The 13,832-nt window shown below is 40.3% G+C and overlaps 1 protein-coding gene across 14 annotated transcripts in view; it reads right to left on the bottom strand.

Annotated features, from left to right (window-relative positions):
• Positions 1–13,832, bottom strand: part of IPCEF1 (interaction protein for cytohesin exchange factors 1) — a 210,930-nt gene that overhangs the window by 104,729 nt on the left and 92,369 nt on the right. For all 14 annotated transcript variants that reach the window (XR_016233620.1, XM_089332554.1, XM_089332556.1 and 11 more), the window contains exons 3-4: positions 3,346–3,450; positions 2,936–2,988 (exon numbers count right to left, since the gene is read on the bottom strand). Coding sequence is in view for 13 of the 14 variants with exons in the window: in XM_089332554.1 (XP_089188680.1) it covers positions 2,936–2,959 (24 nt within the window). In the remaining variant the exon portion in view is untranslated. The remainder of the gene's footprint in view (positions 1–2,935; positions 2,989–3,345; positions 3,451–13,832) is intronic.

Raw genomic sequence — 13,832 nt, 5'->3', positions numbered from 1 at the left:
TATATAATATTAAAAGAGAATATCCATTGCCCTCTTGTGAGACCTGTCATCCTTAAAAGAAGCATGTTTTCCTTTATTAGCCAAAACATTTTACTAAAATCTAACACTAGAAAATTTTCTAATTAGACTTTAAAGAGCAATATTTGCTATATTTACTTATTTATTTTTTAATTTTTATTTGTTTATTCATTTGTTTATTTTAATGTGAAACTAATGATAAAAACAAACTAAACAAAGTGACTTAACACATCATATTTTGTCACCACTGTAATGCATTGCATGAGAATTTATCAACTTCAAGGACTAAATAAACAGATCCTTGGAGATGTTTAAGTTTTACACCAAATCTAATGTCTATGCTGAAAATTTTCCAACAAACTGTGACCCAGGTCCTGAAAGGGGTTACATTAATTCTTTCTTTCAGGTCACAATCTATAAATTGTGTATTTTGTTTATTGCACCGTTACTCGGTGCCACAGACCAGAGACTTGACGGTAACTAAGCTCCCACACAGCTTCCAGTCAAATATGGAAAATAGACAAAGAAGGCTAACAAGATCTGCACGAGGGTCCATCAGAACCTCAAAGGAGAAATTCATGCTGTCCAGAACTTGGGAGTCAGGGGGCAGGTATTCCGTGGATGAATAAGATCAAAAAGACAAAGCCCTGAGTCACACAGCATTGGATACAGTGATGCAGGTACAACCCAGTGTGCACCAACCTCAGAGAGTAGGGGTCAACCACTACAAGAGTGACAAAGTCACCTCTGCCAGGGCCTTGTGAGTTACCCTTGTGCAGTTTGTCTGAAGGCCACTGGGAAGCTACTGAACTGATGGAAGCTGTAGAGTAGCAGAGACTTCCATTTAAGACGACTCAGTGTTGTGGAGCTTGTAGATTAGAGTGGGACAGATGCAGAGGAAAGATCCCCAGGAGAAGCAGGAAGGAGCAAGCATTGTGACTGTGAAAGATGGAAATATTTAAGAAACCAAACCAAAATTCTTGAGCTAATATTTTGGGTTCTACCTGATATTTAACTTTGAAAACTCTATCATTTTATTTAAGAGAGATAAAAGAATTCTACTGAGCATAAAGCAGCTCTACTAAAGACAGCAGTGCTGCTCAAATACAAACAGAGTATAAACATAATAAAATGTCAAATATTTGTGATTCAGTTCTAAATTCCGAGCTGTTTTATCAGCACCATTTATCATACCAACTGCAATGACAATTATCAGGCTAGAACCAATGAAAATGCCTTAAAAGTAGCTTCCTTCTAGGGACCAGTGTCCTGTGTGAGAAGTTGGACCACCCGCAGTGCTGGCATCCCACGGGGGCATCAGTTCCACCACTGGCTGTTTCATTTGTGATCCAGCTCCATGCGGATGTGCCTGGGAAAGCAGCAGAAGATGGCCCAAGTGCTTGGGTACCTACACCAATATGGGAAACCCAGTTGGGGCTTCTGTCTCCTGGCTATGGCCTGGCCCAGCCTCAGCCATTGTAATTATTTGGGGAGTGAATGAGCAGATAGAGAACTCTGTGACTCTCTCTTCCCACCCTCAACTCTGTCTTTCAAATGAGTAAAGTAAATCTTTAAAGAAAATCTTCTTTCTGATGAGATGCTAAACTTGTCTTCTTGCCCAAGCCCCAAGCGCAGGGTACAGCACAGACAGCTCAGTAAATATCAGTTTAGTGGAAATGAAGTGTAATTTGGGATGTGACTAGGTCAGAGGTGTCAAACCCATGGGAACACACTACAAGGCATACAATTAGATCTCCTGTGCTTTGTTTTACTTAGAGAACAAATGACAGCAGAAAATTGAGCTCATTTTCTGAATGGAAAGATGAAACAGGGTAATCACTGAAAAGCAGCTGGAAGATGCGCAGACCTATCACCCAGACGCTGACAGTACACAAGGACAGCCTGGCTGGTTGAGTCTAGGAGCAGAGCACAGCCCCTGGGATGACAAAGGTTGAAAACATCCAGAGTTGCTACCAGGAGAACACTTTTTCTATCAGTGCTACTGCAACCTGCTTGATACCCATTTTCTAATTGATTTCGGGAAACCGTTGTCCACGTTCCAGATTTGGCAGGAAGTCTGTGTTCTATTCTCTGCTCACATTGCTTCTGGTCCTGCTTTAAGATCTACTCCAAGAATTTTGTCCTTTGCAACCATCATGAAGTCTTAGATTTGCCAAACGTGCATGCTGTAGAGCCCCACATGGCTGTACATCCCCTTCCATTAGAAATGCCACGTTACTAATACTGGTTGTGACTCAAGTTGCACATGTTGATTCCCAAATTTTGCTTGACTTGACCCTCAACTAAATGACACTGGGATTATGAGGTCCAAGGGCAAACAGAAAATAAGAAAAGTGACCGAATTTTATATGCTAAAAAATTCTAAATTAAAAAAAAAAAACTAATTACTACATCATGAGGTACCTCTTTCACTGCTGTGGGAAGTAGAAGGAAGGGACCTAAAGTCTTGCTTGGGGAAGAAAGCAGGTGCAAATAAGTTTCTTTGTCTAATAGAGAAAACATGCTAACTCAGTTTACTTACCAGTCTTAGGCAAACTTATGGTCATAAAATTGTTTTAAATCAAACCCACAATTTCAACAAAATTATTAATGGAATTCTTCCTATAGAGATCACACTAGTACTATAGTCGGCATCTTTATAAGTCATAGGGATAATTATGCACAGTACATTAAAATGGTCATGTTTCTTAATAAAATAAAGCTCCAGAGGTCTTAAATTCCTGCTGACCATAAAGTCCTTGAAACCTGACAACAGCTTCACTTGATTCTAATATGGCTAATGAAATAGAGGACAATAAATAAATAGGCAGCAAAGAAAAAAATGAACTTGTCCATTATTCTTCTGTGTTGTCCACCTAATAATATCTAAAACCCAGGGGTTTCAAAGGGTACTTACAAGAGCATTGCTGTCAGAAGCCATGTATGTGATCAGATTGGTAGAAATCAAAGCTAGAAGAGAAAAAAGATTTCCCACTACATGTAAGATTAAAGTGTTCAGAAAAACATGAATCTCTGGGCAAGGAGAAAGAATACATCTATGGTATTTGATCAATTTCACAATAAAAATAATGCATAAAATGGTTTTCTTGCAGAACTTAAAAAGCCAACTGTTAAAACTTAAATCCGTAAGATAAACCAGAATTTCATTGCACATCTGTCAGTATTCTTTCAAGTCTACAAATAAGACCTGCACATGATTTACCCAGTTAACATTACAGTATACACATATTTTTTGGAGAAATTAAAGCACTACCTTTTTCATAACAAACAATGCAATGAAAGATGAGGAAGCATTTGCTCCATTACCTGTTATTGAACTTCAAAGATGTAACAAACTCCCCAGTATCAGAACTCCCAACTCTAATACCAAGATGAGCCCCTTTTGATGTGTGGTACTTTGTAGTGGATTACCTGAAAAACAAGACATGCTGAGGCTTCAACTAAAGCAACTAAAGTGAAAACAAAAGAAAACCCCTCATGTTTTCTTACTTTGAAAAGCAAAACTCCTGTTAAAGATAGCCAAGCCACAGAAAGTCTCTGCAGAAGAGAGAACTTTTCAATTCTTTCCAGCAACACCACCAATACAAGACCAGCCCTACTTGACTTTTTTTCTTATACTAAGGTCTCCAAATTTTGGAGAATCAATATCTGTTTCTTACATCATAAATTCCATGAATAAGACATTTATTTGTGAAATATAAGAGTAACACTATGATAAAAAAACTGATAAACAATTTTTAATTCATTATTTTAAAAAACCTAAAACCTAGATAAAATCAACTCAAACGCTGGAAAAAAACATCTGCAATATACCCTTAATATATAGCAATCTTAATTTAGAGGGTGCTTATACAAACTAGAAAGAAAATGAGCCAACTGATAGAAACATAACTGAAGAAAATTTCAAAAAATACAAATGACTAATGTTAATATCATTAACAATAAAATAAGCACAAAATAAAATTACATGACTCCACTTTTAATCTTCAACATTGACAATAAAAGAAATTCAGTGAAAGAAGCCACGTGTGATGAAGATAGAAGCATGTTGGAATGAAATCACTTCCCAAGAGCAACTCGTGACATAGCAGGTGAGATGCTCGTGTCTCATATCAGAGAAACTAAACTTGATACCCAGATCTGGCTCTTGACTCCAGCTCCCTGCTACTTAGACCCTGGGAGGCGGTGGCTATAACTCAAGTAATTGAGTCCCTGACACCTATGTGGCACCTCCAGTTGGATTCCTGACTCTTGCTTCAGGGATTGTGGGCATTTGGGAGTGAGCCAACAGACAGGATCTTGCTCTCTCACTGTCGCTCAAATAAATAAATATATTTTTAAAAAGAATAGTCTTGCATATTTGGGATGTCACCCTTCTTGGAGGACGATTTGTCAAGATGACAATGATAACAGTGGCATCTAACAGTTGCTGAGTCTTTACTATGTGCCATGAACTGTAATAAGTACTACCATGCCAAACACAAAAACATTTCATAATATATCTCTAATAAAAAGGTAAGTTTTATGTACACAGTGTTCTCATTCATTTTGTGTCATAGAAATATAAGTTTACATATAACCACACTCAGACATCAATGCTTTGAGGGGGTAAAAGTCTGAATATACTTTCCACAGAATGGATATGGTAATGTTTTGTGGAAGCCGGGATAACTGCTGGTTTATTTTTTATCCCCCTATATGTATGTGGTCTATAATAAGTACTTACAAGATATTCAGATAAAGTGCTGTAAATATTTTATTGTCTATTTATAGCAATGTATTTTTATTATCAATTGAGTGGATACATAATGAGCAAAATCACATTGAATACTGTGGTGGTTCTATGCAAAGAAGGAAATATTATAGAAGTTCAGAGTCAAAGGTTTGGATTGGACTAGACTGGATCTAAATTCTAATTTACAACCTACTTAACCGAATGATTTAGGGGACTCTGGACTCCTGTCTGTGAAATGATGATAGTAATTAGTATTTATTTTTAGGGTTGGATGAGATTTAAATCAAGAAATATCTTTAAAATGCTCATAGCAGCACTTAACATTTCACAAATTCCCCATAAATTATTTTATTCCTATAAAACATTTGCTCCTTACATATGCATTTGTTAAAGGTGGACCATGTGTACCTTTAAGTAATATGTAAATGCCATACTGTGAAAACATCCCCGACTCTACTCAGATGATGAACTGAACTGGCCCCTTCCTATGATATTACAATAGTTAAATTTATTGCTTTTATTAAGCAGTTGCTCTGGGCCTGGTGGATTGATAATATTCATGTATCATGCCACATAAGTGTCATAGTTACCTTATGATGATTACTCCCATTTCTTGGAGGAGAAAATTTAGAAGAGGAAGTTAGTAAACAGGCATGTCCAAATTCCAGCCAAGCTTCAGAACCAGTTCTCTTCACCACCATGGTGCTTTCCTGGCTCCCCTAATGTCTCCCTCGAACATAGTCCAAAGAGTGGGTAGGATTGTGGCACATTTAGGATTGTGGCTCTGTGGACATTTCTGTCTCCCCATTAGGAAACTAGGAACATGAGAGGCAGTGACCAGGACCCAGTCTTCTCTGTGGCCCGGTGCCTAGCCCAGGTGATTTTGATAAAATTATTTTTAAATCGATAGATCACATCCTCAGATGACTTTACTTCAGTAGAAAGCTGAATCCTTTTTTTATTCAGCCAAATTTCTATCTGGCAGCAGATGATGGAAGACAAAAGCAAAAATTCACTTCTAATTGTCCCTCCAAGCACTGGGTTTTGTTGCAAACGCAAGGCCCCAGCCATTGACATTAAGCCTCCCCTGGTTCCTGAGGAATCTTTCCTCCACACTCATTTCACCTGCTTTCACCCTGTCCATCTCTACTCTGTCCAGGCCAATTGCCACCACTCTAATCCAGGGAATTAGCAACTGCAAGAGCGTCCTAACTGATATCCCGGCTTTCACTCTGGCCCGAGTGATGTTTTCTTCGATTCACATATCATGGTTCCTCTCTTCCCTTAAATCCCTACAGTGGCCATTGGTCCTGAGATAAAACAATTGCATGAGTGTCTCCTATAAGGGAAGCTCTCCATCACCTCCTCACGTGGCCTCCATATCTCTCATTCTCCACGTCCCTGGCTGACTAGATTCCTTTTAACTCCTTAAACATGTTTCTCCCAATCTCAGAAGCTCTGTGCATGCTTTTCTCCAACAGCCCCTATGCAAGATGGTTTAGCTAACAATCCCATCTAACATTTCAACCCTCTGAGCAAATACCACTGATCAAGAAAAATCTCCCCTGATCCTTGTGAGAGATGAATCCTCTTTTAAACACTCATAGCACCTTTTCTTTTATTCATAGATGTTTTCATCATTGTAGTGAATGATCCATTCCTCAATTCATTCTTTAAAATCTTTTTAAAAAGTTTACTCACTTATTTGGAAGGCAGAGAGGTGGGGATGGAGAGAGAGAGAGAGAGAGAGAGAGAGAGGACTGATTTTATCCACTGGTTCATTGGCAATGGCCAGGGCTTGACCAGGTCTGAATTCCATCCAGGTCTCCCACATGGATGGTAGGGACACCAGTACTTGGATCATCATTTGCTGCTTTTCCAGGCACATTAGCTGGGAGCCTAATTGGAAGTAGAACAACTGGAACTTGAACCAGCAATTTAATATAGGATGCCAGCATTGCAAGCTATGAGTTCATCCACTGCTCCACATCACAAGCCCCAGGTTCTCTAATATCTGAAACCCCACTGTATCCCAACCCACCTGAGTGCAGATAATGTTGCCTCATTCACGTGCTTACTGCTGTATCCCCAGTCTTTGCATACAGGATGACTCAAGAGATACTTGTTGACTAAATGAATTAAAAGTGAAAAACTAAACCCACAAAGTATAGATGAGTTTCCATAAAGAAAATCTGTGAATAAGCAATTTTTGTTTTATGGAATATTGCCATTATGGATAGCCCATTAGAAACACCAGGATATGGAAATGAAATCATGTTGTCAGACTTCATCCAGTAGAGATTACATGGGTAAACATAGCACAAAATCATGGGCCACTGCTGTGGAATAGTAGGTTAAGCATCCATCTGTGGTGTCAGCAACCCATATAAGCACCAGTTCAAGTCCTTGCTGCTTTACTTCCAATCCACCACCCTGCTAATGGCCTGTGAAAACAGTGGAAGACGTCCCACATGCTTGGGCCCCTGCACCTGCATGGGAGACTCATAAGAAGCATCCTGTCCAGCTCTAATGTTGCAGTCATTTGGGGAGTAAACCAGCAGATGGAAGACCTCTCTGTCTTCCCCTCTCTCTGTCTGTAACTCTGCCTCTCAAGTAGATAAATAAATCTTTTGAAAAAAAAAATAGCACAAAATCACTGTCAGGGTTGGGGCATGGGATGGGAGAGACCTGAGGATGGATATACTTTTTGTGCAAGCTATTTTGTGTGCTTAGCTAATGATTTTGGAGTCTTGGAATTTATTTCTTGATGTATTTTACATATATAAAATCTAATGTCTTATCAAAATGATAAAAAGTTAATTTGGGGCTGAATAATATTCAAAATCATATACGTTCAGCTCTTGTTTCTTCTCTTTTATTCAAAGCAGAAGGTCACAATCAGGAAGAATTAGAAAGTGAAATGGTGGTCAAGGCGTCTCATGTAAATGCCTTTGCTTATTGTCTGTATGTTGAAAATTGATCCAGGGGCCCACTGCTGGGGTATAGGGGGTAAAACCTCTGCTTGCAGTGCCAGCATCCCCTATGGGTACCAGTTTGAGTCCAGCTGCTCTACTTCTGATCCAACTCTCCACTGTGGCCTGGGAAAGCAGCAGAAGATGGCCCAAGTCCTTGGGCCCCTGCACTCACATGGGAGACCTAGAAGAAGCTCCTGTCTCCTAGCTTTGGATCAGCCTAGCTCCAGCCGTTATGGCCATTTGGGGAGTATACCAGCGGATGGAACACCTCCCTCTCTCTGCCTCTGCCTCTCTGTAACTCTGACTTTCAAATAAAAAAAAAAGAAAATTGATCCAGGTAACTATATGATAGGGCATATGTATACATATGTTGATAAGCCAAATAAGCAGCTTCCTGGTTTTGATGAAAATATATTTAAAGCACACAATAAGATCACCTCATGAAAAATTAACGATGCTGGCAAAGTTTCTAAGACGTTGCAATTTTTTAGTATTCACAACCTTCTGAGATTTTCAGTTTAAGAAAGGTACATACAAGTAAAAGACTTAAAAGAAGGAAGAGCAGTTATTTGATTTACCTTGATAAGGAATTTTGGCCAGTATTATTTTTAACTGTAGAGGATTAGAAAGTTATGAGTTAATTTGTAGGTTTTAAATTTTCTAGTTGCTCTCATACAAGGCTCTGTAAAACAGAGGATAAATCTAGCTCATATTTAACATAGTTGGAAAGTCATTTCTACACAAAAATCATAACAAATTTCCAGCCTTTAAAACATTAAGCATGGTGTTCATTTTATTGCACCATTACGAAGATTTTAATGTCTATTAAGGAATAACCAAAACAGTCAGTTCTGACCTGTTACTCCTATAACATCCTTTAGTGATTTTTTTTCTTAGTTTTAAAAGAAAAATCAATTGTACTAGCCTTCTTTTCAACAGAATATTTTGCTTCATCTTGATACTCTTGGTTTATTTTCTGGTTTTAAAATTACATAGACTGGAGTCCATATTTCTGACCTAACTAACTTACCAAACAACTTCTAAATTGTTAGAATGCCCCCAACTTAATAGCATGCATTATTGTTTGCATCAGAAACACAAACAGGCCGGCGCTGCGGCTTAATAGGCTAATCCTCCGCCTGCGGTGCCAGCACACTGGGTTCTAGTCCTGGTCAGGACACTGGATTCTGTTCCGGTTGCCCCTCTTCCAGGCCAGCTCTCTGCTGTGGCCTGGGAGTGCAGTGGAGGATGGCCCAAGTCCTTGGGCCCTGCACCTGCATGGGAGACCAGGAGAAGCACCTGGCTCCTGGCTTCGGATCAGCGCGGTGCGCCGGCTGCAGCGCACCGGCCGCAGCGGCCATTGGAGGGTGAACCAACGGTAGAGGAAGACATTTCTCTGACTCTCTCTCACTGTCCACTCTGCCTGTCCAAAAAAAAAAAAAAAAAAGGAACACAAACAGAAAGATTCTTCATTAGTACATATTAAAGAAAATCTCTTCTTTGAAATTAACTTTATTATTCATTTGATAATAAAATTTGTTTTCCACTTTTTAGTTGCAGAGCTTTTTACAAACATCTTTTATTTTACTTTATTTCACAAACTTAAAGTTTGTGAAACTATCTGGCTATATTGCATGTTGTGAGGTTTTAAAGAATTGTTCTTTAAAGAAGATAACTAAAGTATGACTGAGAAAACAATTCTCTTAACCTCTGTAACAAGGACCCAACGATCACTGGAAGACCCTGCCAGGGAACTCAACCAACCTTGAAGTGTGAAAGCTATTTTATTGGATGAAATCCGTTATCACACTTACTCAAACCCTTTAGTTGCATACTAATTCCTGCAGGAAGAACAGCTTTGTATTACAAAGGTGTTTCTAGGTGATTATGCCCATTCTAGGTAGTTGCTACCACTTATTGAGCATGTGTTGTGTTTCCTGTATGATTTCCTTTAATTTTCACAGAACTCCTACGAGTCACTTAGGATTTATAGACAGTCCAGCAACACGGGCAAACAATGTGCCTTATTCTGAATCTAGAAACCAGAGCTGAAGAAGCAAACAGGAAAGACTGGCGCCTCTTGGAGCAGAAGTTGCCATCATCAAGGAGCGAGTAATCCATGTGGCAACAAATGTGCTCTCTTCACCTGCCACAGGAGCTGTGGATAAGCTCGCATCTCTGCTAAGGGAAGCCCATCACAGCAACACCATGAAAGCAGAAGAGAAAATTGATCTTTGCCCCTACTTAAAAAGAAAGGGACATGAAATACCCAGTAGTTTTGCCAATTAGTAGAGACCTGTCTCATCAAGGGGGAGCAGGAGAGGAGTAAACAACATGCCAGATGTTGTCCCCAGTAGTGTGTGCACAGAGATGCAGTGTGGAGAGGGTGGTCTGGGGTCGCTACTTTCTACAGGGAATTTATGAAGGAGGAAATGGCACTATCTTATTTCAATTTTTCTTCTTTTTAATTTAAGCTCTACCACCCTGATTCCAGCACATTTTCTACTTGCTTTTAAAAAAATGCATTCTTTCTCTTTCATTTGCTTTTCCTTTGTTGTTCTCTATTCTACCCATTTGCTGCATTTATTTTCTGCCGTCTCTCCACTGAGACGATGAATTGACAGATGGTTTCAAGAACTACAGCTTTTTTAAAGCAGAGAAATGATGATGCTTAAAATTACTTTATTCTCAACACCATTGAAATGCTGTAACATCATCTGAGGACATTGGCAGGCTCCTTCCTTCCTCTCCCTTCGAGCATCCCACATAAGCTGTCACTCCTGACAGTCAAGGCTCAGACACAGAATTCACAAATCTAAAGAAGAGAATAACCTTCTCTCAGATGATGGTGTCAATCTTTGCTCCCAGAAGACCATTTTAGCATAGTAATAACCAGGTGGCAAACTGAAAGTGATGGGAAAAAATATTTTTTTACCCCCCTGGAAGAGCCTAACTAGAGGCAAATGGCTTTTGACCTTGCCCCTCTGTGTCTGTGAGAAAGAACCTCTGTAGGGGTCACCTGTCCTCCCTGCCTCAGGAGCCTGTAGCTCCTGAGGTCTCAGTCTTCACCCACAGCATACCCCCAGGCTGTGGCAAGCTTGGACCTACCACCTGCTGCACCCCAGCTCTGGCACAGGGACAGGGTTGCTCTCAGTCAAGGCCCTCTGCCTTTACCAGCATGTGCAAGTGAGTAGATGCACAGAAAAGCACAAGAACCTATTTCTATGGAGTTGACTTTGTCCCACGGCTGCCTTAAGCTCCAGGACACTGCTTGGTGAGCACTGGTTCCTGCTGGCCCTCCAGAATAGTGCTGGCATACAGACTTTCTGTGGCTCGAGTTACTTAATAGGCAAGGCAAAGTACACAAGCTGCACCTCCACCCCAAACACACACACACGCAGAGAGAGAGAGAGAGAGAGAGAGAGACTTAGTGGCAACCCTTGTTCACCAACTCAGATAAAACTTATAATCTCAGCTGCATCTTTCTTTACCGACTCCAGATGCAAAGAATTTCGAGGATCCAGCCATTCTAATATCAAACTAGCTGGTGCAAGGGTTTAATTTTGAAACTCCAAGATGGCATTCAACAGTTTGTACCAGTTTGCACTAGTTCCGAGCTATAAGTCATGCAAGGAAAGGAAAAGCAGGCCCATAATGAGGCCAGAGGACACGCTGGTATCTCTGAGGCGAGATATTCAGCCCACTACAGCCTGTCCATGAGCACACCATGCTTCCCTCCAGGGTGGCCCCCAAATAACACCTGATTGCTAAGCTCACTCAACTCCAGCACTCTGAAGTGAGAGAGGATGCACCAGACAAGTATGGAGAACGATGGATAGCCCTCATCTTGCTAGAATTTGTGTCCCTAAATTTGTCCACTTGAACAACGACCCCATGTATTTCTCTATGGGAGATGATATGCTTTTTCTGCTCAATGACAGCCAGACAACGTGTGCAGTGCTCTGAGGAGCCAGTCACTTCAGTTGAGCCTTGCCAGACAACATTCGACTGAACCCCCTTCCCACCCTCGTGAGTAGACAGATAAACCCCCATTTAACAGGGGTCTCTGTAGGGAAGCATCACTGGTTAGAAGGAAGTCAGAAAAAGAGAAATAATTACAAAATCTTCCAGTGGTTTACACTCATTGCTCTGTAAATTGGAGCTGAAATTCTTTTGTCTGGCTAGCTCTTTCATTAGGAAATATCTTTTTCATGAACCTCTTAATTTTGCAATGGTAGTTACCAAATCTAGTCAGACAAGAAAGGTAGAGGCCATATGGAAACTTACAGCTGTGCATAATCACAGGAAAGACACTTTTATCAAAAATGGGCACTTGCTCTTGGAGCCCATTGGAATAGGATATTTTGCAGAATTATTTACGAACCGGTTTCTCTCTTCACATTGGCTCTGGAAAGTATATTACCTATACTTTTAGAGATGGAGAAACTGACACAAACATCAGGTAAATAGTCTACAGAGCTTGCAAAGCATAAAGCCAGAATTTGAATTCAGGTCTTCAAACTCCAAGCCCAGGGCCCACTGATCATTGCAGTGCTGTCTCTTAGACTAATCTCTGCCTTTTCAACTTACCAGCATGATTAACTTTTCTGCACCTCTTCTAAAATGAATAAGCCCCATAATTCTCATAGACACTCCAAGTCAGGCATACAGTAGGCACCTCATAAATACCTGCTGATTTTATTGATCCTGCCTCAACTTTAGGACAAATTATTGTGGGTAGACTACTTACCAGTTGTGGGCAATTCTCAGAGACATCCCACGGTTCCATGTGGAATCACAGATCAGCTGCCACTGAGTAGTTTTGAAGGATCAGGCCAGCAACACCCATACCTCCCAGCAGGAGACACTGGAGAGCCAAGTGCACTTTGTTTTGGAATTGTATATCCTTGCCAAAATGCCATCGAGAAAGAACATGGGCTACTTTCTGGCTGGACTCCTCAAAGGGAAGCTTGTTGAATCTAAGGCTTCCATCCCTACCATCCTGCCACCAATATGGGCAAAGGGGTCTCAATATATCATTCGCTGACACTTCTGGGTCTCCTAAATTCTTTTTTTATTATTATTTTAAAGGTAGAGTTACAGAAAGACAGAGAGAGACAGAGAGAGAGCCAGAGAGAGAGAGAGATAGAGAGAGATCTTTCATCCACCAATTCACTCCCCAAATGCCTGTTGGACCAGGCTGAAGCCAGGAGCTTCTTCCATGTCTCCCTCATGGGCACAAGGGCCTAAGCACTTGGGCCATCTTCTACTGCTTTCCCAGCACATAAGCAGGGAGCTGGATCAGAAGTGCAGCAGCCGGGTCTTGAGCTAGTGCCCATGTGAGATGCTGGCGCTACCGAAGGCAGACCACAGCACTGGCCCCTCTCCTAAATTTCTAAAGCAAGAATGAGAGATGAAGCCAAGATACACCTTTTTAATTTTTAGGAAAAATTGCTAAATTAAAGTCATTCTTAACTATTCCCAGAACCGAGATATCTGTTCACACAATCCACTTAAGTTAATGTTTTCAAGAATCCATCGGCTTTCTTGAGAATCATAACATGTATGCAAAGAGACACCTAGTGGAAGAACAGGTAAGTACAGCATTCAGTTTAGGTAAGATTAAAACATCAGATTCCTCAGTTTAACATTCTCTTGATTTCAGTAGAGCATTTTTTTTAAACTATTGGAATCATAAGCCAAGATATCTAAGTTTTACAGAAGAAAATTTTGCATTTATTTCTCAATGAAATGTTTGCTTTTTGTTTTTAAATTCAGACTACCTTATTGTATAAAATCCTGAGAACTACAAAAATTACAGATTGTGCTTGACCAGCCACTTTAGTTCACCTTTCTCTGAACACATGCACTTTGTATTTCCACCCTTCTATGGAGTAAATGTGTGATTTTCCATTTGTCTTTGGGTTGCTTTAATCTTGCTCTTAATTAAGTACAGCCAATGGTTTTTTATTTTCCATCCAGCCTCCTGTGGTCCACCTAGCTTCCTGTGGTTCACCCATTCTCCTTATTACATACTCACTTTCTCACTCACACCTCACCTACACACTGAACTAGACCCACCT

This window comes from Oryctolagus cuniculus, chromosome 5 (genome assembly GCF_051225735.1).
Source record: "Oryctolagus cuniculus isolate XC-2025 breed Fujian yellow rabbit chromosome 5, ASM5122573v1, whole genome shotgun sequence".
NCBI classification, from domain to species: domain Eukaryota; kingdom Metazoa; phylum Chordata; class Mammalia; order Lagomorpha; family Leporidae; genus Oryctolagus; species Oryctolagus cuniculus.
Note: the sequence above shows the minus strand (reverse complement) of the source record. Positions and strands in the feature narration are given on the sequence as shown.